This window comes from Diabrotica virgifera, chromosome 8 (assembly GCF_917563875.1).
Source record: "Diabrotica virgifera virgifera chromosome 8, PGI_DIABVI_V3a".
NCBI classification, from domain to species: domain Eukaryota; kingdom Metazoa; phylum Arthropoda; class Insecta; order Coleoptera; family Chrysomelidae; genus Diabrotica; species Diabrotica virgifera.
Window position 1 is genome coordinate 166,549,337 of NC_065450.1, and position 24,981 is coordinate 166,574,317.

At 33.7% G+C, this 24,981-nt stretch overlaps 1 protein-coding gene across 1 annotated transcript in view; it reads right to left on the bottom strand.

The window, feature by feature from the left end:
* LOC126890533 (intermembrane lipid transfer protein VPS13C-like) overlaps positions 1–24,981 on the bottom strand; it is a 267,141-nt gene that overhangs the window by 182,475 nt on the left and 59,685 nt on the right. The window contains exons 5-7 of the mRNA XM_050659537.1: positions 24,465–24,913; positions 14,431–14,554; positions 3,010–3,338 (exon numbers count right to left, since the gene is read on the bottom strand). Coding sequence (XP_050515494.1) covers positions 3,010–3,338; positions 14,431–14,554; positions 24,465–24,913 — 902 coding nt within the window. The remainder of the gene's footprint in view (positions 1–3,009; positions 3,339–14,430; positions 14,555–24,464; positions 24,914–24,981) is intronic.

Consider the following 24,981-nt stretch of genomic DNA (forward strand, 5'->3'; position numbering starts at 1 on the left):
ATACTAGTCCAGAAAGCCACTGCGCATCCGCTAGGAAAATAATCAGATTCAGATTTTTTGCACAATTTTACTCAAAAAGGACCCCTTCTAACAAATTTGCATGCTGCCAGGTCCAAAAGTGGTTCAAAAATTGTTTAAACGTTTTTTTGTTTTTTTCCTAAAATTATTTTTTTGCATCGAGCACAGTTTTTTTTTAATTTTTTGGATCATTACAAACAGAAAAGGTCTTTAGTAACTTTTCTCTAAAGTTGATAGTTTTTGACATACATATTATAAGCGATTAAAAATTTAAAAATTGCGAAATCGGCCATTTTAACCCTCAAAAACTATAAGAAAAACTGAAAAATTTAATGTTACCAAGGTACGTAAATATTCTTTAAATATCGATTGATCAAATCCCGAAGAGTTTTTTGCAATACAATATCGAAAACCCCTTTGTTTTTTAATTGCTAATCAAGCGGGATTTAAATTAAAGATGCCACTGTCCTAAACAGCTTCACAACAGGAAGTGATAACAGAATGGTTCGCGCTAGAATAGAAATTAACATCGACAAAGAGAAAACTAAACTAATAAGAAAGAAACAAATGAAAGCATGGTCACAACCAAAAAATGAAACAGAGTTTGCAGATCATATAACTGTACATATACAAAACAGACCCCCTACAAATGATATAAATCAGCTAAATAAATTAATTACTAATACCATAGCAGAAGTTCAAAGGAAATGTTGTACGGTCAACAAGAGAGAGGAGAGAATCACTGCTAACACCAAACTTAAAATGGAAGAAAGAAGAGAAATGCTAAAAGATAAGAATATAGAACAACAAAGCTTAAATAAAATAAACAAAGAGGTATCTAAACCTATTAGAAAGGACATAAGGGCATATAAAAATGAGAAAATCTCGCAGACAATCGAGCATAACAAGAGCATGAAGATATTAAAAAGGAAATTGACGAACAGCAGAAAAGAAATTATCAGACTCAAGGGAAAAAATGGCAAACTAACATCCAATAGAGAGGAAATGCTAGAGATAGTGGAAGACTTCCATAAAACACTATATACAAATAAAATTGACTTAAACCCTACAGAACATTTAGAACAAAAAATTATGAATAAAGGCCAGAGGACATTCCCGAGAGAACAACGGCTGAAATCTATCATGCTTTAAAGAAAATGAAAAATAACAAAGCACCAGGAGAGGATCGAGTAGTGGCAGACGCGCTAAAAATCGGAGGCTCTGCTCTCATCGCATCGGGGCAATCAAACACTTTTTCAATATATGCTTAGAAAACCAAGCCATACCAGCTGAATGGAATAATTCTATAACGCTCCTCATACATAAGAAAGGAGATGAAACAGACCTCGAAAACTATAGGCCAATTATTAGTCTTCTAAACCACCTATATAAATTATTTGCTCGAATAATCACTGCCAGAATTGAGAACAAGCTAGAAACATGCCAACCTAGAGAACAGGCAGGTTTCCGCCTTGGGTATGGTACAAATGACCATCTAACTTGCCTAAAGGTCCTAATCGAAATAACTGTGGAGTACAACCGGCCGCTAGTTCTAGTATTTGTTGACTACAAAAAAGCTTTTGACACTATGGAAATGGTAGCCAACTTAAGAGCTTTGAGAGATTGTAAAATCGACTACCGATATTCCAACATTATAAACATTTCAACATTAGCAATAAACCTCTATTGGGTAAACTCAAAAAATAAAACTAATAAGGGGAATTAGACAAGGAGACAACATGTCACCAAAACTATTCAATGACGTAATGCAGCATGCATTCCAGATGTTAGAATGGGAAAACAGAGGTTTGAATGTCGATGGCGAAAGGCTGAACCACCTACGATTTGCAGATGATATAGTTTTAATAACCGACGACTTAAAGGAAGCCCACGAAATGCTGCAAGAACTACAACGAGTTTCTCAAGAAGTAGGGTTGGAAATAAACTTTGGGAAAACTAAAATGATGACCAATTTAGTACCTAGCGGGTCACTGACACTAGAAAACTGCCATATTGAAACAGTTCACAAATACATCTATCTGGGCCACGAAATACAAATAAGTAGAGACAACCAAACATGCGAATTATCTCGAAGAATAGCTTTAGGATGGGCAGTGTATGGCAAACTAAGAGACGTGTTCAAGGAAAACATCCCAATAAAGCTAAAAAGAAAAGCATTTAACCAGTGCGTACTTCCGGTGCTTACTTATGGAGCTGAAACACTGACATTGACTAAAACATCAATAAGAAAATTACAAGTAGCACAATGAAAAATGGAAAGATCCATGCTTGGCCTAACTTTGAGAGACAGAATACGAAATGATGAGTTACGGCGAAGAACTGGAGTGGAAGACATAATAAAGCGCATTACGAAGTTGAAGTGGAAATGGTCAGGACACGTCGCAAGACAGAGAGACAACAGATGGACAAGGAAGATTAAGATTAAGTGGCGGCCAAGGGCGGACAAACGAAGTCGTGGAAGACCACCTACCAGATGGACCGACGATATTAAGAGAATAGCGACAAACTGGATTGCAGCTGCCCAGTACAGAGAAGGGTGGAGACATCTTGAGGAGGCCTATATCCGACAGTGGACAAATTTGGCTGTGTGATGATGATGATGAATCAAGCGGGCACCAGACTATTTTCGACAGTTGCATGTATAATACGTGTATGTAATATTCATCTTCCTGAAGCTCATCTTCCAATAGTCTCAGAAGGTTTTTCGATTGTTTTTAATCCGGTAGGATATAAAATGGTATTTAAATATCATTTTATGTGCTATTAGATTAAAAACTTAAACTTTTTTTGAATAAAAAATACATTTAAAAAGTTAACACCGTATTTTGGATTGTCTTCGACAGTGTTTCAAATATTGAAAGAATATTTGCTATTAATTTTCTCAGCACAGCGGACCGTTAAAGCCAAAGCTTTCATATCAAGTTTAAAATAGTCACAAATTCGTTAGGTAAATGCACTAAGTATACTTACTTTATTGTATATACATTCAACAGAGTCCATAACAATATTTAGCTTATATTTACACACAGAATTATTTGGTAACTTGTCTAAATCCATTTTAAAAAAGTATGCCGGACTATCGCTCAAGTGCTCAGAAGAAAGGATCGGCATCAAATGATCTTCATTACTAGCGCCCTCTAATATAATACCTTCAATTTTTACCGAAGCTCTAAATGTCTCTTCGATATAATTGGGTTTAAGGTTGAACAAAGCCTGTGTCATTGTTAATACAGCTATTTCTTTGTAGTTATTTGTCAAAGTTACACTTATAATACCCAGACGGAAATTGTACGTATGCTCTGAAACATATATTATATTATATATTAGACCCTGAACACATGAGGGCATTAGACGTCGCGTTTACCTAACGCCGCGTTTCAAGTTTCCAAGGAACAAATATGGTATCGTACTCATGTGAGCGCACGTTTATCAGCTTTTATTAGGTAACATGCGGTGTTAACCGCTGTCATTTGTACGGGTACTTAAAGGTGCTTAAAAATGTGAGCTGTACTGATTTGTAGTGATCATCGAATAATTTAATAACATATTAAATAATATGTTATTTACATATAAAAATAACAAGGGTGGGGCATTAGTAAGACAAAGTCCAATTACTCGTTTGTCGTAAGAGATAGGAAAAAAAGTTATTTAGGTAAAAGTTGGGGCACTGATAGGACCATAATTTAAAAATATTTTCAGATATACAGGGGCATGCATATTGACAGGGTGACACAAACTTATGTTTTTTTAAATAGAACACCCTGAATATTTTAAATTTTTGGATTCTACTCAATGTTTCCATTCTTAAAATATATGGTTTTGTAATATTATACGAGGTAGTTTAAAAGATAATTACGTTTTTTTGTTAATTTCGTAGCAATATTTACACCCGGTAGAATTATAGTGATTTGACAACAAATTTTTATTTTACGTTCAAACGATTTTTAATATAGTCTACTATTGTTAAACATTAACAGTGTAGCGAAATGTTAAATTTTAGTATACAGGGTTGGTCGAAACTCGGAATGAGTATTTTCTTAGTTTTCTTAAATGGAACACCCTGTATTTTAGTATTGTAATAAAATGATATTTTATGGTACTTTTTTATTTCTTAAGCATTCCTCATACATAAGTGCTTTAATTTGTAAGTTGTTCGTGATTCTTTAAGCCAAACATTAATTGCAAGAAAAATTACGTGACATTTTATTAGGTGGCCGTGAAAATATTCAATCAAAAATAATTTTTCGAAAAAATACATCATAATCTGGCCTGATCCTTAATTTATTAATAGTGGATGAGATATCCAAATAAATTCGTAGTTAAGATTGTTGGTGCGCAAAATATTAACAAAAACATACAATATCCTACCTAGTCGGTTATGACACTAAATTTCCTTAAAAATTTGATATTATACTATTTTTATAGTTCCAGTTGACGAGGAAAATATGAATTTATGTTTCCAAATTTATGTTTTATATGTTTCCAAAATATGAATTTTTTGACGAGGAACTGATTAATAAGATTTTTGTGCTAGTGGAGTATAACAAAAACGGGCTACTAGCAATAAGAATTTTTCATCAGAAATTCCCTGATAGACAACTAAGAAAAGAAACGTTTAAAAATATACTAGAACGGTTTCAACGGACTGGACAATTAGATTATGATAAATCTGATCGAACAAAAACTATTGTAAGTGAAGAAAACAGGAATTAAATGTAATCCTTAGTGTCACTGAGGATCTGCATATTAGTACGTACAACCGTTCTTACAATCTAGGTATCTAGTCTGTTGAAACCGTTTTAGTATACTTTCAAAAGATTCTCTTTTTGGTTGTCGTCTATAAGGAAATTGCTGATGATAAATTTTTATTGCAAGTAGCTCATTTTTGTTATACTCTCCTAGCACAAAGCCATTTTAATCAGTTCCTCATTAGAAAAATTAATATTAGTAATGGTAAAAAATCAACTGGAACTAAGTATAATGTCAAATGTTTAAGCAAATTTTATGTCATAGCCAACTAGGGAGAATTTTGTATGTTTGATTAATATTTTAAGCACCAACAACCTTAACTACGAATGTATTTGGATATCTCATCCAACAGTAATAAATTAAGGATCAGGCTAGATTATTATGTATTTTTTTTTCGAAAAATTATTTTTGATTGGACATTTTCACGGTCTCCTAATAAAATTTCACGTAATGTTTGTTGCAATTAATGTTTGACTTAAAGAATCACGAATAACTTACAAATTAAAGCACTTAGGTATAGGGAATGCTTAAGAAATTAAAAGTACCATAAAATATCATTTCATTACAATACTAAAATACTCCATTTCCATTTAAGAAAACTCAGAAAATACTCATTCCGAGTTTCGACCCACCCTGTATACTAAAATTAAACATTCCGCTATACTGTTAATTATTAACAGTAGTAGACTATATTAAAAATCGTTTGAACATAAATAGAAAATTTGCTGTCAAATCACTACAATTCTACAGTGTGTAGATGTTGCTACGAAATTAACAAAAAAACGCAATTAACTTTTAAACTACCTCGTATAATATTACAAAACCATACATTTTAGGAAAGGAAACATTGAGGAAAATCAAAAAATGTAAAAATATACAGGGTGTTCCATTAAAGAAACATAGGTTTGTGTCACCCTGTCAACACGGACGCCCCTGTATATTTGAAAATATTTTTAAATTATGGTACTATGTGTGCCCCAACTTTTATCTAAATAACTTTTTTTCTTATCTCTTACGACAAACGAGTAATTGGACTTTGTCACACTAATGCCCCACCCTGTATGAACCTAAACAGAAAAGAAATAATAAAAGTTATTGAAGCCCTCAATAAATTTTAGATAGGAAGCGACCACAGATTAATAGATAAGAGCAAAGATACTAGGCCTGGGTCCCGGGTACCAAAAAAAAGTTTATTAATAACAAGCTGTAAATTTTTTAATAGCTTAACGGTGTCTAGTCTGACGAACTTTGATGTACGGGAAAACTGGAACAGAGGAAGTTTTAATTGTGGAACAGGTTACAGGTTTCGAACGTCAGACTACGAAAACGTCCCATGTATATCGTCGGACAGAACTTTAAATTGATTTGTTACCGTTTCTCACTACCCTTTTCACTAACCTTTACCCTTTTCATTAATTTCTCATGCAAAAATCAGACTGCTATTTACCACCAGTGAGAGAGTTATCAGAAAAAGCCCTACAACATAACAGTAAGTTGTTTCTATGTTTTGTGGACTTGGAAAAAGCATTTGATCGGGCGCCACCTAACAAGATCTGGGAAATATTAAACCGTAGAAACGTGAAACCGAAGTTAATCCAAGCAATAAAGAGTATACATAAATGTACACGTAATAATGTAAGAACGAAAAATCGCTCATCTCTAGAATTCTACACAAGGACAGGTGTAAGACAAGGTGGTGTTCTGAGTCCTTTGTTATTCATCACTCTAATGGACGAAATTGCAAAAGAATGCAGGGGTAAGGTAAGAAGAACTAGGGTAGGGGTGTATAAACTTCAACAAGTTCACGTGTCAGAGTTGATATATGCCGATGACCTGGTAATTGTGGCAAAATCAGAAAAAGACTTGCAAGTGAATGTAAATGTTTGGAATGAAGCCTTTAAGAAATTTGGGATGAACATAAATATTGAAAAAACAGAAGCTTTAGTAATATCGAAAACTCAAGAAAATATAAATGTAAAGCTGAATAATGAGACCATTACACAAGTAGAGGACTTCAAGTATTTAGGATCAACAATGAATGGACAAGAAAATATAGAACCAGACATAAACAGCAGGGTAATGAGTGCAACAAAATTGTACTATGCGCTAAATAAAAGTTTTATTAGGAAGAAAGAAGTAAGCCTGAAAACAAAAATGAAAGTGTTCCAAACTGTATACGAGCCGGTGCTACTCTACGGTAGTGAAACGTGGACAATGAATGACAACATCCGTAGTAAAATTCAAGCATGGGAAATGCGATATTTACATGCGGTATCCGGGATGACCAGATGTGATCGTATAAGAAATGAAGACATACGTGAAAGGTGCGGTATTGGAAGGACCTTAGACAGACTTGAAACGAAACAGTTATCGTGGTTCGGACATATGACGAGAATGGGTGAAGGTAGAACTGTAAAGAGGGTATGGAAAGCGGCATCCGACAACAAACGAAGAAGAGGCAGGCCAGCAAGAACGTGGAACGCAGATATTGGAAAGGCTTGCGTAAAAAGGAATATTTGGTGGAGAGAAGCAGAAAGACTAGCTACTGAAAGGCATGGAGATGTCTGATTTCTCCACTTACCTCGACAACGTAAGGTACAAGAGGACGGCTGAAGTAAGTAAGTAAGTATAATTCCTATCGTTTGACATGTTCTACCTGTCTGACTTATTAAAATGTTCAACATTTTTTCATATATTATATAAAGTTTTCTATTTAATAAACTTAAAAACAACCTGCTAGTTTTCACAATCATAATAATCATAAACTTATCAGGATGACACGTTCCACAATTAAAGTCACCTTCCACAATTAAAACTTTCCCTGTTCCAGTGTTCCCATACATAAAAGTTTGTCCAACTAGACACAGATCAGCTGTTAACAAATTTTCAGATTCCTATTAATCAATTTTTTTTTGGTACGCGGGATCTAGGCTTATACGATTAAATGTCAAATTTAAAAAAAAATCAAGATGATCTTAAAAACACGAAAGATAAAATGGATTCACCCAGAAAACAACGACCTGCATGAATATACACTAACCAGGCATATACAAGACTTAAAACGAAATAGAAGATATTGAACAAGCAAATAATGAGATAATGAAGCTACTAAAAGAAACTGAAAGGGAGTGCTGCCTGACTCTCACGACGCATAAAGAAAAACTAAGCCAAAATACCAAAAAGCTAATAAATAAAAGAAGACAGCTGACGGAAAAATACGACTTCAACTACAGAACAGTGAAGAAATTAAATAATATCCGCCGACCAATCCGAAAAGAAATAAGAAAAAATACAGGAGAAAACAAAAAATGACTAAAATAATTTGAGAAAACAGAAGTTTAAAAGATTTAAGGCCAAATACGAATAACATAAGCAACTAAAAAAGATAGGTACAGAATAAACAAAATAATTACAAAAACATTACTACGATAGAACCAAAATTCCCGAGGTTGCCGAATCCGTTTATTGAGAAAATGGATCACAATATCAAAAACAATAAATCAGGGATCAGAATTAATGACAAAAATGACACCCTACGTCTACGAAGTCAAAACCACACTTATGGAAATGAAAAATAATAAATTCCCTAAAGATGATGAAATACTGATTGAGGAGATCACATTAGGTGGAAATAAAATGATCCATGTTTTGGCCAAACTTTTAACCGCATGAATCTACCAAGGAATAATGTATGGGCCATTCCACGAACATACGCCTGTTTTGAATTACTTCGACAACGAATATTTTACTATGCAACATAAGAAGTTCGAAAGTAAATGGCGCTAATAATTATTCCAATAAAGAACAATGTAATTTGCAATTTACTTTCGTTCTTCTTATTTTGCATAGTAAAATATTCGTTGTCGAAGTAATCCAAAACAGACGTATGTTCGTGGAATAGGGTATAGTCTCAATTCTTAATAGAATAATGTAATCATTGTTCAGATGTTATATGTGTTTTCTGTCTTGCTGTATGGCTGTGAAAGTTGGACAATGGACTCTGAAAAAGAATAGATACCTTTGAGATGTATATACAGACGGATGCTGAGAATTCCATAAGTACAAAAAGTTTCTAACAATGAGGTAGGAATTACTAAGAATAATTATCTATATATCTATCAGCGAGGTTCCTACAGCCTCTTCCGCTTCTCGCATTTCGACCGCCATCGTTTTCTGTCCATCCATTCGTCTTCTTTGATGGCTCTATCTTTCATGATGTTCCGTATATTTTCTTCCCAGGCAACTGAAGGTCTTCCCCTTCTTCTTCTTTGGTGTGGTATGTAATTTAAAGCTTTCTTTGGCCATCTATCTTCACTCATTCGTTTCACGTGACCATACCACACTAGTTGTCTAGTTTCAATTTTATCTACACTGGAATATACAGTATGTGTCCTCCTTCTAATATCTTCATTCCTGATGTGATCTTTTTTAGATATACCACACGCTCTCCTTAGATAATCCATTTCTACTACTTCTATTCTTTTCCTATCTTTTTTGTCATCTGCCAAACTTCTGCCCCATAAGTCATAATAGGCTCTACCAAGGTACGATAGATTGTCAATTTCGTTTCTTGCCTTATATCTTTAGACCACAGTAGAGAGCTCAGAATGTTTACCGCTTTTTTGCCCTGCTGCGTTCTCTTTTCAATGTCTCTTTTGGTAGTGCCTTCTTTAGATATTATAGATCCGAGATATTTATATTCATTACATCTTGTCGTGGTTCTAATTTCTAACTCTGGATCTTCTTCATCATCCCCTATTTTAAGATACTCTGTCTTTGACATATTCATATTGAGGCCCCATTTTTCATATTCTTTCTTTAGTTTTCTAAACATGTAGTCCATGTCTTCCTCATTATTCGCTACGACTACCTGATCATCTGCAAAAAACAAAGTTGTTAGACATTTACCACTGCCTATGTCTATTCCCATTCCGGATACTTGTTTCCTCCACTGCTCTAGCGATGATTGAATATATATTTTAAATAAAGTCGGAGACAGACAACATCCTTGTTTAAGCCCCTTTGATATAGGGAATGATTCAGATATAAAGTTTCCTTCTTTAACGACACTTCTTGCATTTTTGTATATATTTGCGATAGCATCCACATACTCTCTACTGAGACCTACCTTCGTCAATGTTTGAAACAGTTTTTTCAAAGGTACCGTATCGTATGCCTTCTCCAAATCTACAAACAATAGGTGGGTAGATAGATTCCTTGCCTTCCGTTTTTCTATTACCTGCTGCAGAACGAATATATTATCAGTGCACGATCTTCCTGCACGAAATCCACTTTGTTCTTCCATGTCTTCGTATTCTGATTCTATTCTTTTCTTTATTATTCGACCGTACAACCTCCCTACTGAGCTGGAAACAGTTATTCCTCTATAATTAGAGCATATGCGTTTATCCCCTTTCTTGAATACTGAGCTGATGTATCCAACATTCCAATCATCAGGGATATTTTGTCCTTTTAAGCATTTATTAAATAGTTGAACCAACATCTCATGTAATATGTTTGGTCCGTACTTTACCAACTCAATTGGGATGTCTCCAGGTCCTGCTGCTTTACCGTTTTTAGATCTTTTGAGGGTTTAGCTTAACTCTCTGGTTGTTATCTCAACTATTTGTGTATGTTCGGCTGAGTCTTCCATTTCGATCTCTTGGAATTTACATCTATCTTCTGTCAGTAAAATCTCATAATGGTGTTTCCACTGTTTAAGATCTATTAACTTTATGTTAGATTTTTCCTTTCCGTCCCTCTGGAGAGACTTTATTACCTTCCACGCTTGCCCAACTCTTGTTCCACCCATATACCTATCCACTTCTGCGCATTTTCGGTCCCACATCTCATTTTTAGTTTTCACTACTTCTCTTTTTACATCTCGATTTAATGCTGCATATCTCTTGTGATCTTCCTCCTTTCTTGTTGATATCCATTTTTGATAAGCAGTTTTCTTCTTGTTTACTAACGTTTGCATATTCTCCGACCACCATTCTGTATTTTTTATTTCATGTTTGTATTTATACCCCAAAGCTTCACTTTCAGCCTCATGAATGTATTTTTTAATTTGCTGGTATAATTCTTCTGCTGTTTTATATTTTCTCGTCCCACATTTTGTAATTTTGTGGCCAGTCGTAATTTATATAGAAATTTCGTTGAGTCTTCTTTCAAGCTTTCTAGGTTATATTTATGAGATCTTACTTCTTGTCCCTTTTCTATATTCTGTACCTGAGTATTATTGTTTTTGCGATAGTTAACTATCACGTTGGCCATAAGTAAACGATGATCGGATCCACATTCTGATCCACGGTATACCCTTACGTCAGTGTTTTTCAGCTGGGAAGTTTGACGTTAAATTACATTGAATTACAAGAATAATTAAAGAAAGAAAAATACAAGACTTTGGACATGTATTGAGAGGGAAATGATATGAACTACTTCAAATCATATTGGAAGATAAAGTACAGGGCAAAAGATCAGTAGGAAGACACCAAAACTCATAGCTGAAAGAATTGAGAAGATGGTTTGGCCTCTCATCCGCAGAAATTTTTCGTGCAGCAGTTTTCAAAGCTACAATTACCATTTGTATTGCCAACTTTCGAAAGGAGACAGCGCAATAAGAAGAATAAGTCATTGTTGTATTACACAAGAAAGGAGACATAACGATACCTAAACTCCAAAACCTCTCAACTGGTTTTGTTCGGTTTTCGCATTTTGGTCTTTATATATTATATATAAAAAGATCAAAATAGGAAAAACGAACAAAACCAGTTGAGAGGTTTTGTAGTTTAGGTATCGATAACAGATCTAAATACTATCGTCCTATCAGTTTGCTATCACACATAATAAACTTTTCACAAAAATGATCAAAGACAGACTGGAAGCATGGAATTTAGACTTCGATCAGCTTAGAGAACAAGCTAGATTAACTTTAGATTTAGCTTAATATTGGGATACAGCACTAACGGCGACTTACTAGCGATAAAAACCTGATGAAAAAGTCTGCAGAATACAGCAAACCCTTGGAACTGATATTCGCGGACTACGAGAAAGCATTCGATTCCATAAGCTGGCAGAAAATGTTAAAGGCATTAATAGAATGCCGATTAGACCATCTCTATAGTAACATAATCAAATATATCTACCAAAATGCTACAACTAGGACTCAGGTCGTAAATACGTCATAGAACAAAAACAACCGACGCTATTGAAAACATCGTGTCGCTAAAATAGAATTGGGCTGAACGCGTCGCCAGATTATCAGACAAGCTATGAACAAAATGTATTGACGAGTGGAGGTCAAAACAAGAAGCACTACGGAGCAGACGGTACCCACCAACCAGAGAGACCGACGACCTGAAGCATGTGAGTAATAACTAGATGGAAGCCGAACAAGACAGAGATAGATGGAAACAATTTCTGAGACCTGTGTCCAGCAGTGTACGCGTACAGGTTGATAATAATAATGCTGATGATGAACGTAAAAGAAATATTTTTTGAAATTTTGATTTTAAACATCTGTTACAGTTCAAGTTGATTATCCAGTTGCAGTGGACTTTTCCTAGTTCGAGTCGACTCAAACGGCTGGTTTTAGTAAAAGTTGATTATAAATATAAAATGAAGATTTTTATTCAACATTTACTAGTAAAAGTAGACTCCAACTAGTTAAAGTATACTCTTCCCAATGCCATTTAGTAAAAGTTTATTCACACAAACAACCGATTCTAGAAATTAAATGTTACTGTATATTATGTTCAAATCGTCATATTTATAGTCCAGGTTGTATCGTCGCCCCCGTTAGGTAAATTATTCCAGTTCGATTTTTTTGCACAAACTTACTCAAACAGAGGTCCTTATAACGAATCCACAAGGTGTCAGATGGTACCGTAATCGAAAAATTGTTTAAACAATTTTTTTTTTAAATTCACAAAAAAAATTTACTTCGGACATTTTTTTTACATCATTAATTTGGGTCATTCGGAGCAAAAGAGGTCTTTTGTGATTTTTCTGTAAAATTTATTTTTCTCGAGTTATACGCGATTTAAAATTTGAAAAATGCGAAAATGACCATTTTCAAGGCTTAATAACTCAGTTAAAAATTATTATTATGAAAGTCAGAAAGTCACCAAATCAAATTTTAACGACCCCCCTACAAGGTACTGAAGAAATATTTGTCATTATTGTATTACTAAGCTGTTATTTTTAATTATTAACAATGAGCGCTGGGAGCGTATTGAGGCGGCTGTCAATGTGAGTGAGACTGAGATGCACCATTGGACGGTCGGAATGGAGGATCTTACTCGGCACTCACATTGACGGCCGCCTCAATACGCTTTTAGCGCTCATTGTTGATAATTAAAAATAACAGCTTAGTAATAAAATAATGACAAAAGTTTCTTCAGGATCTTGTAGGGGGCCCTTTAAACTTTGATTAGATGACTTTTTGACTTTCATAATAATAGTTTTTAATCAAGTTATTAAGCCTTAAAAATGGTCATTTCGCATTTTTCAAATTTTAAATCGCGAATAACTCGAAAACTATCAATTTTAGTGAAAAACTACAAAAGACCTTTTTTGCTCCGAATGACCAAAATAATCTAAAAAAATTTATCCGGAGTGAAATACTCAGCTATTTATAAAACAGTTCGTGAAGTATGCTTTTTGTGCACGCACGCGATGTTTAGAGCACGAGCGGGCCGAATGCTATACATCGCCTAAGTGCGCAAAAAGTACTTCACGCACAGTTTTATACAATATTTTATCTACCAAAAAACAAATAAAAAAACTGCAACTCTTCGTCACTGGTAAACATTCCTATTTTACAATTTTTTAGAACTTTGACATTTAAAAATTCAAACTTCTGTCAAACCACAAAACTGTCAAAACTTTTTTTGTAATTTATTGCTCACATGTCATCACCATGACAAGGCGAAAGTTAAGGATATTTGATTATATGAAAGTGTGCTAAAAAACAGTGCGAAAAAGTAAATCCCATTTAAAATACATAATTACTTCAGGCACACTTTAAACCCTTCATGTACTGCTATCTATATTTACAATTTTCACACTTAATAAAAACTTATACATAATATGAGGTAGAGTAGATAAGAATTATTTTTGTGAATTTGGTTAACAAAAATTGGTTAAACAATTTTTCCACCGCGGTACCGCCTGACACTGTGTATTTGTTATAAGGATGTATTTGTTTGAGTAAGTTTGTGCAAAAAAATCGAATGAGAATAATTTACCTAACGGGGGCGACGTTACAGTCTGGACTAATAAGTAGTTGAAACGGTCAAAACAAAGAGACGCACACTCATCAAAAATGCACGTGAGTTTATACTCGTATGAATTGTATAATCTACTTTTACTAACAAGAGTTAATTAGGAAGAGTCAACTTCAACTAGTAAAAGTTGATGTAAATTTTTCAAATCAACTTTTACTGCTCGTTTCAGTTGGAGTTGACTCGAACTAGGAAAAGTCAACTCTAACTAAGAATCAACTTGAACTGTAACACACCTACTCGTAGTAGTCAGCTTAACATGTCTTACCAAACATAGAATTTATTTTGTATTTTTAAGTTTGATAATTTGCTTCTTAGTCGTTCTTTAAATTATTATATAATTTTAAAATTTTACCTATTCTCTCCTTGAAGCTGTCCTCCTTCTCATCGAAATACCCTATCTTCTCACATAGTAATATTCTTTCGGGAGAAGGCAACATTGACCAAAAGCTTTTTTCTCCTATACTTCTTTCTTGAACCTGAATAAAGTTAATTTATATTATACGTCGTTAAGATCATTAAAATATATTTAAACTTTAATTTAGAGATTTGTAAAAGGACATTACTTATTGCTTTTTACACATATCCTGTTGTTTTAAACGTAGTCTCTAAATTATCCCTTTTATTTGTTCCTTCTAGTTAAAAAGGTTTCTCATTAAAACTAATACGCCTAAATCCGATTTTTTTTACAACCACAACTAATAATAGATCCATCCCTTCATATCTCATTCACAACTCCGACATTAGCCAATAGGTACATTGCACGAGACAACCACAATCTCTCAAGTGCACTAATGCAGCCAACTCACATCACCTACCTCTCCGAATTATTTTTCAACCAACGCAAACTCCACCAAATACTCAAATACTACGACAAAATGGGACCAAATTATATCAAGAACCAAGAAGTCAAATCAGCAGACCGACGAGCTCATTAATTTCGAGGGGAAATACTACGAACTTCTAAACTCTTACAAAAATAGCTTGGGTATTAGGACAATTTCAGCATAATTCTGTGTTCTTATATTTTTAGCAGATCAAAGAACAATCTGACCCCAAAAAAATAAAGGAAGGATGAAAATTTGGGAATAGGTAGTTGAAATTGTCTATTATTATATAAGAAAAAGTTTAAAATCCTACATATAAAAATGGAGGGGAATACCCCCCTCTCGAAGGAAAAATATACATTCAAAATAAGTCTGGAATTGGATAAAATGACTAATTCTAAGAAACTTTTGTTCTATAGAGTTTTTTCCCTAAGTCAATACTTTTCGAGTTATTTGCAAGTGAATATGTTCATTTTTAACAGAAGAAAACATGTTTTTGGACGGTTTTTCAGAGATAACTCAAAAAGTAAGTATTTCAGCGAAAAAAATGTTCTTAGCAAAAATATAGCTTATAAAAAAGTGAAAAAATGGTGTATGCTTGAGGTCTGTAGACTCAGTAGAAGCAGAGTTGTAGCTAATGAAAAGTAGGTTTTCTTCATCAAATTCCAAATCGAATATTTCAATGTGAAATAACCCAAAAACGGAGCACTTTTCGGGAAAAATTCATTTCAACCTTTTAAAGTGTTTAAAAAAGTTTATTTTTGTTTAAAAAAAAAAAACTTGTAACATTAAAAGTAAGTGAGTTACGCTAAAAATATTGTTGGTCCCTTTTATTTTTTGGTAAAAAAATCTCGAAAATCACCACCTAATTAGCATGACAAATAAATTTTATCATTACCACTTCACAAGTTACTTTCTTTATGTATTATTTATATGATCTGTAAATTTCATCGTTTCAAAGTGCTTACTTTTAAAAAAGCTGTAGTTAAAATGGCTTGAACGAGTAACTAATCACGAGTTTAGTCAAATTTTGAACAGCCATAGCATAACCAATTTCTGTCTAACAAGAAAACAAAAAAGCAAAAATATTCAGATAAGCAAAACGTACATTTTATTACTATTTAAGATTTTTTGTATTACTAATAATTTTTAAGTTAATTCGATGAACAATTCCATTTTTTTTTTCAAAATAAAAAAAATGTTTTATTTTAAATCCAATTTTTTTCAAAAATGAGCACTTTGAACCAATAAAACTTATGGATAATATAAACAATACATAAGTAAAGTAACTTGTGAAGCGGTAAAGATTAATTTTATTAGGGAAGCTAATTAGGGGGTGATTTTCGCGATTTTTGTACCAAAAAATAAGAGGGACCAACAATATTTTGAGCGTAACTCATTTATTTTTAATGTCGGAAAATTAAAAAAAAAACAAAAATAAACCTTTTTTTAAACACTTTAAATAGTTGTAATGAATTTTCCCCGAAAAGTGCTCTGTTTTTTGGTTATTTCACATTGAAATATTCGATTTGGACATTGACGAAGAAGAACCTACTTTTCATTAGCTACAACTCTGCTACTACTGGGTCTGCAGACCTTACGTGTAAACCATTTTCGTCAATTTTTTATAAGCTATATTTTTACTAAGAATATTTTTTTCGCTAGAGTACTTACTTTTTGAGTTATCTGCAAAATAATCAACATATTCACTCGCAAATAACTCGAAAAGTATTGATTTAGTAAAAAAACTGTATAGAACAAAAGTTGCTTAGAATTAGTCATTTTATCCAATTCCGGGCCTATTTTGAACGTATATTTTTTCACTCCCGAGAAAATATTTTTCACCCCGTATTTCCCAATTTTTGTAAAATGGAGGGGATGTTGAATTGTAAACTTTTTCTTATATAATTATAGACAATATCAACTACCTATTCCCAAATTTTCATCCTTCCTTCATTTTTTTGGAGGTTTTCGTAAAATTTTGTATTCCCTGATCGGGCTAAAAGGTTTTAAAAGCCAATCAAGCATTATTTTCAATTTCTAGCATTGTTCGGATGAACTATTCATCTTTAAAAGCTGTCGAAGCTATGTACTATCAAAAACACCGGCCATTATTTTTTTCAAATGACAGGCCAGGAAATGCCAAAATGAGATACTTGAAACAGTGTCCTTCAAGTTTCAATGAATTTCAAGAAAAAAGTCACAGTTTCCATCCTAATAAAAATATTTAAAAATATTCTTAAAAGATATTTAATTGAAAACTTATTGGACCATTTTCCTGGTAACATCTCCATGGCTTCTAAAAATTGCAAGCCAGATGCATTCTCTGAAGAACCACTAAAAAGTGGCGAAATCGTCGTTAAGAGTGCTGGTTGCGCTCTCTGAAATAAGTAAAAATTAAGACAGTTTTGGCTTCGAATTGCAACTGAATAAAAGTGGTACACATTTTTATTTCAATGAATTATTCATGAGACCCAATTATATGTAGAGGTTAAAATATAATGTTTTTTGCCAACAAGTGGTTAATGTATGTACCTATAATGTTTGCATCACCACATTTCAGGTCAGATCTTGGCAGCCAATTGGTGTAAAAAAGTATCCTTGCTCAAAAGTACGGATACTAAAGGTTCGTTCCAAGACGACACATTTGTACGATCCCTTGAACCGCCACGAAATCGATTGGACTGTTTTAATGCGCAGAATCGCCCTTGAACGGTTTTCTTTCGATCTCGATCCGATTACCGGTACATAACCACATAACCCTCTTGGAACGAATTCGTGTACCATTTCAAGTTCGAGTTGCGCCTGAGCCATTTTCAGTGCGAGTACCACTGTACCACTATAATAGTAGTTTGCTAGATGGTTAGAAATTAATATTTCTAATGTCCACTTTACATCAACAATAAATTGAATAAGAAATTGACAAAGTTATTCAATACCAAATTTGACGAGTACAAAATGTATGGTTTGTAAAAGAAAGTGAAATAATTTGATGAAATAGAACAATTGGATATGTTTTATTTTGTCAATTTTCTTTTTATTCACGGCAAAATTGGATGTAGAATTGTGTTTTGTATAAGCCAAATTTGACCTTAAATAACTTTGTCAATTTCTTGTTCAATTTATTGTTGATGTAAAGTGGACTTAACATGTTCATTAAACATCACTTCAGCTTCAAAACCTTCCCCAGGATCGATATCTGACATTAAATCGTTGTCTTCTATGAAAAAAGAAAATAATAAATTATCCATTTTTATAAGATTAATTTGAAAAAAAAAAGAATTAATAATTATTTAAACGGAAATCAAGATTCACAGGTACTAATAACGTAAATTGTGGATTATTCTATTATTGAATCATCAGCTGATCTCATAGCAGTGACCAGTAAAAATGAAAACAATCCTAACTGCGCAAGTCAGTACAAATAGTTTCTGCTTGAAGGCATGTATCAAAAGGGCCGTTCAGTTACCGATTTCGAAGCGGTACATGGATCGCTTGGAACAACACGGTGTACGATACCAATCATCGTTCATGTTCGCTTGGAACGCATTTTTTATAATGCGCATGACGAGGGCAGTACGAAGGACGGTTTTCATGTCACTTGGAACGCGCCTTTAGTGTATCGACGTTGCTGTTCAAGGAGAAAGCAGAACATTTTGAAGTCGACACTTCTTCCCACTCTACTTCCCGCTCAGCCAATCAGCGAAGGCAGAGAGGTGACCGCGCGAAACGATATAAAAGTACATAAGTGAACGAGGGACAGAGGTTAGATACTAAGATACGACGAGTTCCACCGATGGAAGCACAGACGCCCGAAACAACAAATTATAGGATAAACTAAAAGTGATAAGTGATAGTAGTGTGTTCGTAGCTCGAAACAAGTGCCGAAGATAGCGTTACCCACGAAGTCCAAGTACCACGACCACCTCCAAGGTAAGCAAATATTAGAAAATTAGAAGGGCCTTAAGCCCCCAAAAAAATTTATATAAAATAAAAAATGGCGAAAGCCCCCAAAAAAATTAAAAAAACCAAAAACACAAAAAAATTAGAGCATCGAGTCATCGGGCGGGGCCCAGCAGGGCCCAACAGGGCTCAGTGGGGCTCGGCACGATGACTCGGGGCCCAAGCAAGCAATTTTTAGTACCGCGGATAAGTTATTAAGAAGATAAAGGCATAGAGCGCATCACGCTGGGCCTAGTTTTTTGCATTCGATTAGGGTACCACAGTGGAATCTTATTACCCAGGGTTCCATTGTGAAGAGCATTTGGCTACGATAGTTGTGCCCCCATCGCGCATCAGCGTGCTATGGGGGGGAAAGGGATGGCCTGGGGCATTGGAGCGAGGTGGGGTGATCCCTGTATAACTCGGGTCAAAACACCTCGCCCCAATGACTTGTTACACCCGAATGTACTCCTTCGAGAGGGTGAACAAATCCCACAGGTCGGGTTAAATCAAATTGCTTGCTTGCTTGGGACAGAGGTTAGTCTTGTAGCGAATTGAGCTAATAGACTCCCTGGTTAAGCCAGCGCACTGAGCTAGTGGAAACCAATTGAGCTGAGCCAAAGTAAGTCGAAGCCAGCTGCGGAACGATTCTAAATTGAAGAATTGCTCCCGACGTTTGTAATCGCGCACTAAGCGACTGTTTCCAAATCAAGCTTGAGGACTTGTATGCATGTGTTTGTAGATAACTTGATACCGAATCGCGTGTAGTCGTGTATTGAATGGTTGCTTCTTGTACTAACATTATTACCGTGCTTTGATATTAGTAGATACAATTTTGTTTTCCTTTTACAGATAATACTTAATTATTACAAATTATAATTACAAAAAATATTAAAATGCCGCTTCATCCGACAAGGACAAACACAGACTCAGTAACAGGTGCCACGACAAGTACGTCGCGTGGGTATATTACCCGTCCAAAGAGGAAAAATTACACCACGAAAAGGTCGCCTGAGATTCCAAAGAAATTGAAAATGAACCGAGTAGGAACCGAAACAGAATATGATCGGAAAAGGAACCTAACCCGAATATGAACCGCATAGCAGCAGGCTAGCAAAACGAAAATGAACCGAACCGAGTCGAATAGGAAGCAAACCATAATAGGATCCGAAAAGGAACCTAACTTGAATATAAATCGAATAGCACCAGGCTATTTAAGGATTGCGATAACCTTGTACTGAAGAGCGCAAAATACTAATGGTACGACTATGTCGGTCAAAGAAAATGACTTTAGTGTAAATCGTCGCAGATGAAACCAGCAAGCAAATTTGTATCCACTGTAGAAAAGCCTTGACGCACTGCCCCAAATACAATCTTCTTGACGGTCATCCAAGACCAGTTTAAGAAGTATCAAAGCACTAATCGTTACAACATTCCCAACTCTTTCAGTAAACCACGTACATTAAAGCAATACAAAAATCCAAAATTACTTTAAAAGAATTTCAGAAACGCATTTTCTCTTGATCCAAAAAAGGATAACTTAGCTTTATTTTCAAGCAAATTTTTCTCACGCAGTCGTATTGCTAAGACCTCGGAAGCTTTTTTGGAGATTTATCGAATGGCACCAAACACGACCCCCCCCCCACGGTGGTGGGGTGGGGGGTTACTTTAAAATCTTAAATGGGAGCCCCATTTTTTATCGCCGATTTGGATTCCTTACGTAAAAATAAATAAATTTTATTCGAGACATTTTTTAGAATTATGGATAAATGGTGCTATAATCTAAAAAAACGATTGTTGGAAATGGAAAATTAAATTAAAAATGGACAAGTCCCCACTAAAATGGAAAACTTTACTTAACGTTTTTTGGTTTTAGGACCTACTCTTCATAACCCAATAGGTCCCCAAAGCGCTCGAGTGACTGCACATTTAGCATACTTTGCTCCCCTACCATAAGCTCGTTTGCGTACAGATAATTTCTCTATTTGCTTATACTCTGGGCTAATTAGCAAAATACAAGGAAAAGTTATTTACCAGCAATTTTATTGTTGGAATCGAATCTTATTATTGTATGTATTAATAATATAGGTATGCAAAGTCCGCAGATAGTGTGCTACTTTTTTTATAAACAAAATGGCGCCCGAAAATCGTGTTTTTTTCAATTTTTGCTCTATAACTCCAAAAATTTTAACTTTACACCAAAAACACCCAAATAAAAATTCACCACAATTAAATTATGCATAGTGACGTGTTTTTCCCGATTCACTTCGACGAAAACTTTCCCCGGAAAAAGCGGGTTTTTCCAACAAAATCTTTAATTTTCAACTAAACTTTTAGATAAGTAATTGTTAATCAATAATTAAATAACTTGGTAATGTAAAATCCCTTTTCGTGTAGATTATAATTCCAGAAGCCAATGGAAATTGAATGAACAGTTTAGCAACAATTAAATTGTTAATTAAAAATTTACGGTCGCTATAATAACGACAATAATTATGATGCATAAGAATAGCTATGATTTTTTCATAAAAAGGCACTATACCTATCTAATGTACTTTACAGAATTGAAATTGGACTATCTAAGCGGCCTCAGGAATATTTTAAAATTATAAATAATTTTTTAGCTTAAAAACAAATAGAATATCTCGGGAAATATTAAACTAAATTAAATTGTGAAAACGGTTTTCGAAAAACAGCGGCAAGACGCTTCTTTTCAAAGAAAAACGTTTAATTATGGCGAGTGGTTCCTGAGATACAACCAGTGAAATTTGACTGGAATTTACGGCAAAGATGTAAACAATAGGATCATAATTTTCAAACCATCACCTTTTTATTTGTGTCCTCTTTCTTCACACCAATTTTCATAGCTTTAAAATGCTTATAACATATATTATTATAATAAAAACTATCGATAATACGTGTGAAAATTGCCAAAAATAGCAAAATTCCAATCAAAAATTAGGTTGGAGAAAATGTAACCCTCAAAGTTCAAAATCGGTATACGTTAAAAAGATGCATTTTCTCGGCTTCCCATTGAGCAATTTCCTTCATTCTTTTTTTGTTCCCTAATAACTGGAGTAGAGCCATCGAACTAACTCATTATTAAATGTCAAACTTGCTTTTGTTTTGTTCTAATAGATTAATTTATTTATACGAACAGAAAACTACATATTTTTTCCAGTTGTAGGCTTTTTTTTAGATAAATTTACTACAATTGTACCTTTTAAAGTTAAAAACATAAATATTCTCATTTGAAAGCTGTATAATTATTTATAGACAAGGTGAAAACGGCGGGTTCGAAGGGAAAAATATTCCCATGAGATTTTTTTGCATAATCACATTAGTGAGATATCCCAGAATAAGGTTCAAGAAGTCGCCCACGTGAAAAGTGGGCCAATTTTTTTTTAACAATTTTTTTTTAATCAAATTGCAAGAATCAATATTTTTGGCCCGAACAATTTTTTCTTTAATTTTTTGGACCATTCTGGACAAAAAAGGTCTCTTATAATTTTTCTCTAAAGTTGATCGTTGTCGAGTTATAAGCAATTTAAAATTGAAAAAAACGAAAAATGGCGATTTTCAAGGCTTTAATAACTCTGTTAAAAGTTATTATTATGAAAGTCAATATATGACTAAATCAAAGTTTAAAGCCCCTCCTACAAGATCCTGAAGACATTTTTGTCATTATTTTATTACTAAGCTGTTATTTTTAAGTAATAATAATAAGAGCCATGCACGTGTGCGGCCGCTGTAAATTCTGAGTGCGAGAGAGAAGCCATTCCAGCAGTCCAGTTGTGCATCTTACTCGCACTCACATTTACAGCGGCGTCAATACGATGTAACCGCTTATTGTTATTAATTAAAAATAACAGCTTAGTAGTAAATAAATGACACAGATTTCTTCAGGATCATGTAGCGGCGACTTTAAACTTTGATTTAGTCACTTTCTGACTTTCATAATAATAATTTTTAACCGAGTTATTAAGTTTAAAAATGGCCATTTTCGGGTTTTTCAAATTTTAAATTGCTTATAACTCGAAAAAGATCAACTTTAGAGAAAAATTATATGAGACCTTTTTTGTCCAGAATGGTCCCAAAAACCTAAAAAAAATTAATCCGGGCCAAAAATATTGATTTTTGCAATTTAAAAAAAATTGTTAAAAAAAAATTGGCCCACTTTTCACGTGGGCGACTTCTTGAACCTTATTCAGGGATGTCTCACGAATGTGATTATGCAAAAATATCTCATGGTAATATTTTTCCCAACGAACCCGCCGTTTCCGCCTTGTCTATTAAACAATTTTTATTTAAACAAATTAAAATTTTGTGGTATAATAAATAAATTAATTTATTATAGCAAAACAAAAGCAAGTCTGACATTTAATAATGCGTTAGTTCGATGGCTCTACTCGAGTTACGTGGGAACAAAAAAATAATGAAGGAAATTGCTCCATGGGAAGCCGAGGAAATGTATTTTTTTAACTTATACCGATTTTGAACTTTGAGGGTTACATTTTCTCCAACCTAATTTTTGATTGAACTTTTGCTATTTTTGGCAATTTTCACACGTATTATCGATAGTTTTTATTATAATAATATATGTTATGAGTATTTTAAGGACATGAAAATTGGTGTGAAGAAAGAGGACAAAAATAAAAAGCTGATGGTTTGAAAATTATGATCCTATTTTTTATATATTTGCCGTAAATTCCGGTCAAATTTGATCGGCTGTATGTCAGGAACTACTCATTATAATTAAACGTTTTTTCTTTTAGAAGAAGCATCCTGCCACTGTTTTTCGAATACCGTTTTTAAAATTTAATTTAGTTTAATATTTCCCGAAATATTCTATTTGTTTATAAGCCAAAAAATTCTTTATAATTTTAAAATATTCCCGAGGCCGCTTAAATAGTTAAATTTCAATTCTGTAAAGTACACTAGATAGGTATAGTGTCTTTTTATGAAAAAATTATAATTATTCTTATGCATCATAATTATTGTCGTTATTATAGCGACCGTAAATTTTTAATTAACAATTCAATTTTTGCTAAACTGTTCATTCAATTTCCATCGAATTCTGGAATTATAATCTATACGAGAAGGGCTTTTAAATTACCAGGTTATTTAATTATTGATTAACAATTACTTATCTAAAAGTTTAGTTGAAAATTAAAGATTTTGTTGGAAAAACCCGCCTTTTCCGGGGAAAATTTTCGTCGGAGTAAATCGGAAAAAACATGTCTCTATGGAGAATTTAATTGTGGTGAATTTTTTTTGAGTAGTTTTGGTGTAAAGTTAAAATCTTTGGAGTTATATAGCAAAAATTGAAAAAAACACGATTTTCGGGCGCCATTTTGTTTATAAAAAAAGTAACACACTATCTGCGGACTTTGCATACCTATATTATTAATATATAAAATCATAAGATTCAATTCCAGCAATAAAATTGCTGGTAAATAACTTTTCCCAAAAATGGCCTATTCTCCGATAATCAGTCCAGACTATTACAGGATAGTTGTTCTAAGCAATTAGATATAAATACAATTTGATCAGAATATAATGTAATCTTATTATTTTAATAAATAGAACATTTTGATAAAGAAAAAAATTTCTGACTTACTGTTAATCTGGCTTGTTGTCTCGCTAGCACAACATTAATTATAGACAAATTATCCTCATATTTCTGCAGATCCATTTTTAATTCTGTATCATTCGGATTGAGTAAAATTTGTTTGTAAGTTTCCATATATTCCTTATAATTTTGTCTCACCCTTCTAATTCTGCTCCAAGTGTACGGCTTTACCCTTTGTTCCAATAAAGCATAACTGGAATACCTCCACCAAATCTTCTGATTGTCTAAGATACTTTCAGCGGGTCTTATGGATAGGAACTGCCAGCTAATTAACATTCTTTCCATAGTATCTGCTGTAGCTAGTATCGAGTCATATTGATCTTTGGTCAACTCTATGTTACAATCTTGAATGATGACATCGGTATAGAGTTTGGTTACTTGCCCAAGTTGAGATTTGCTGATGACCATTTTGATTTTTGTTGACATAGGATTCACAACTATAATTACAAAATTATTATATAGTGCAGTCACTGAAGGTGAATATGAGCTATTACCTCCGATTTCG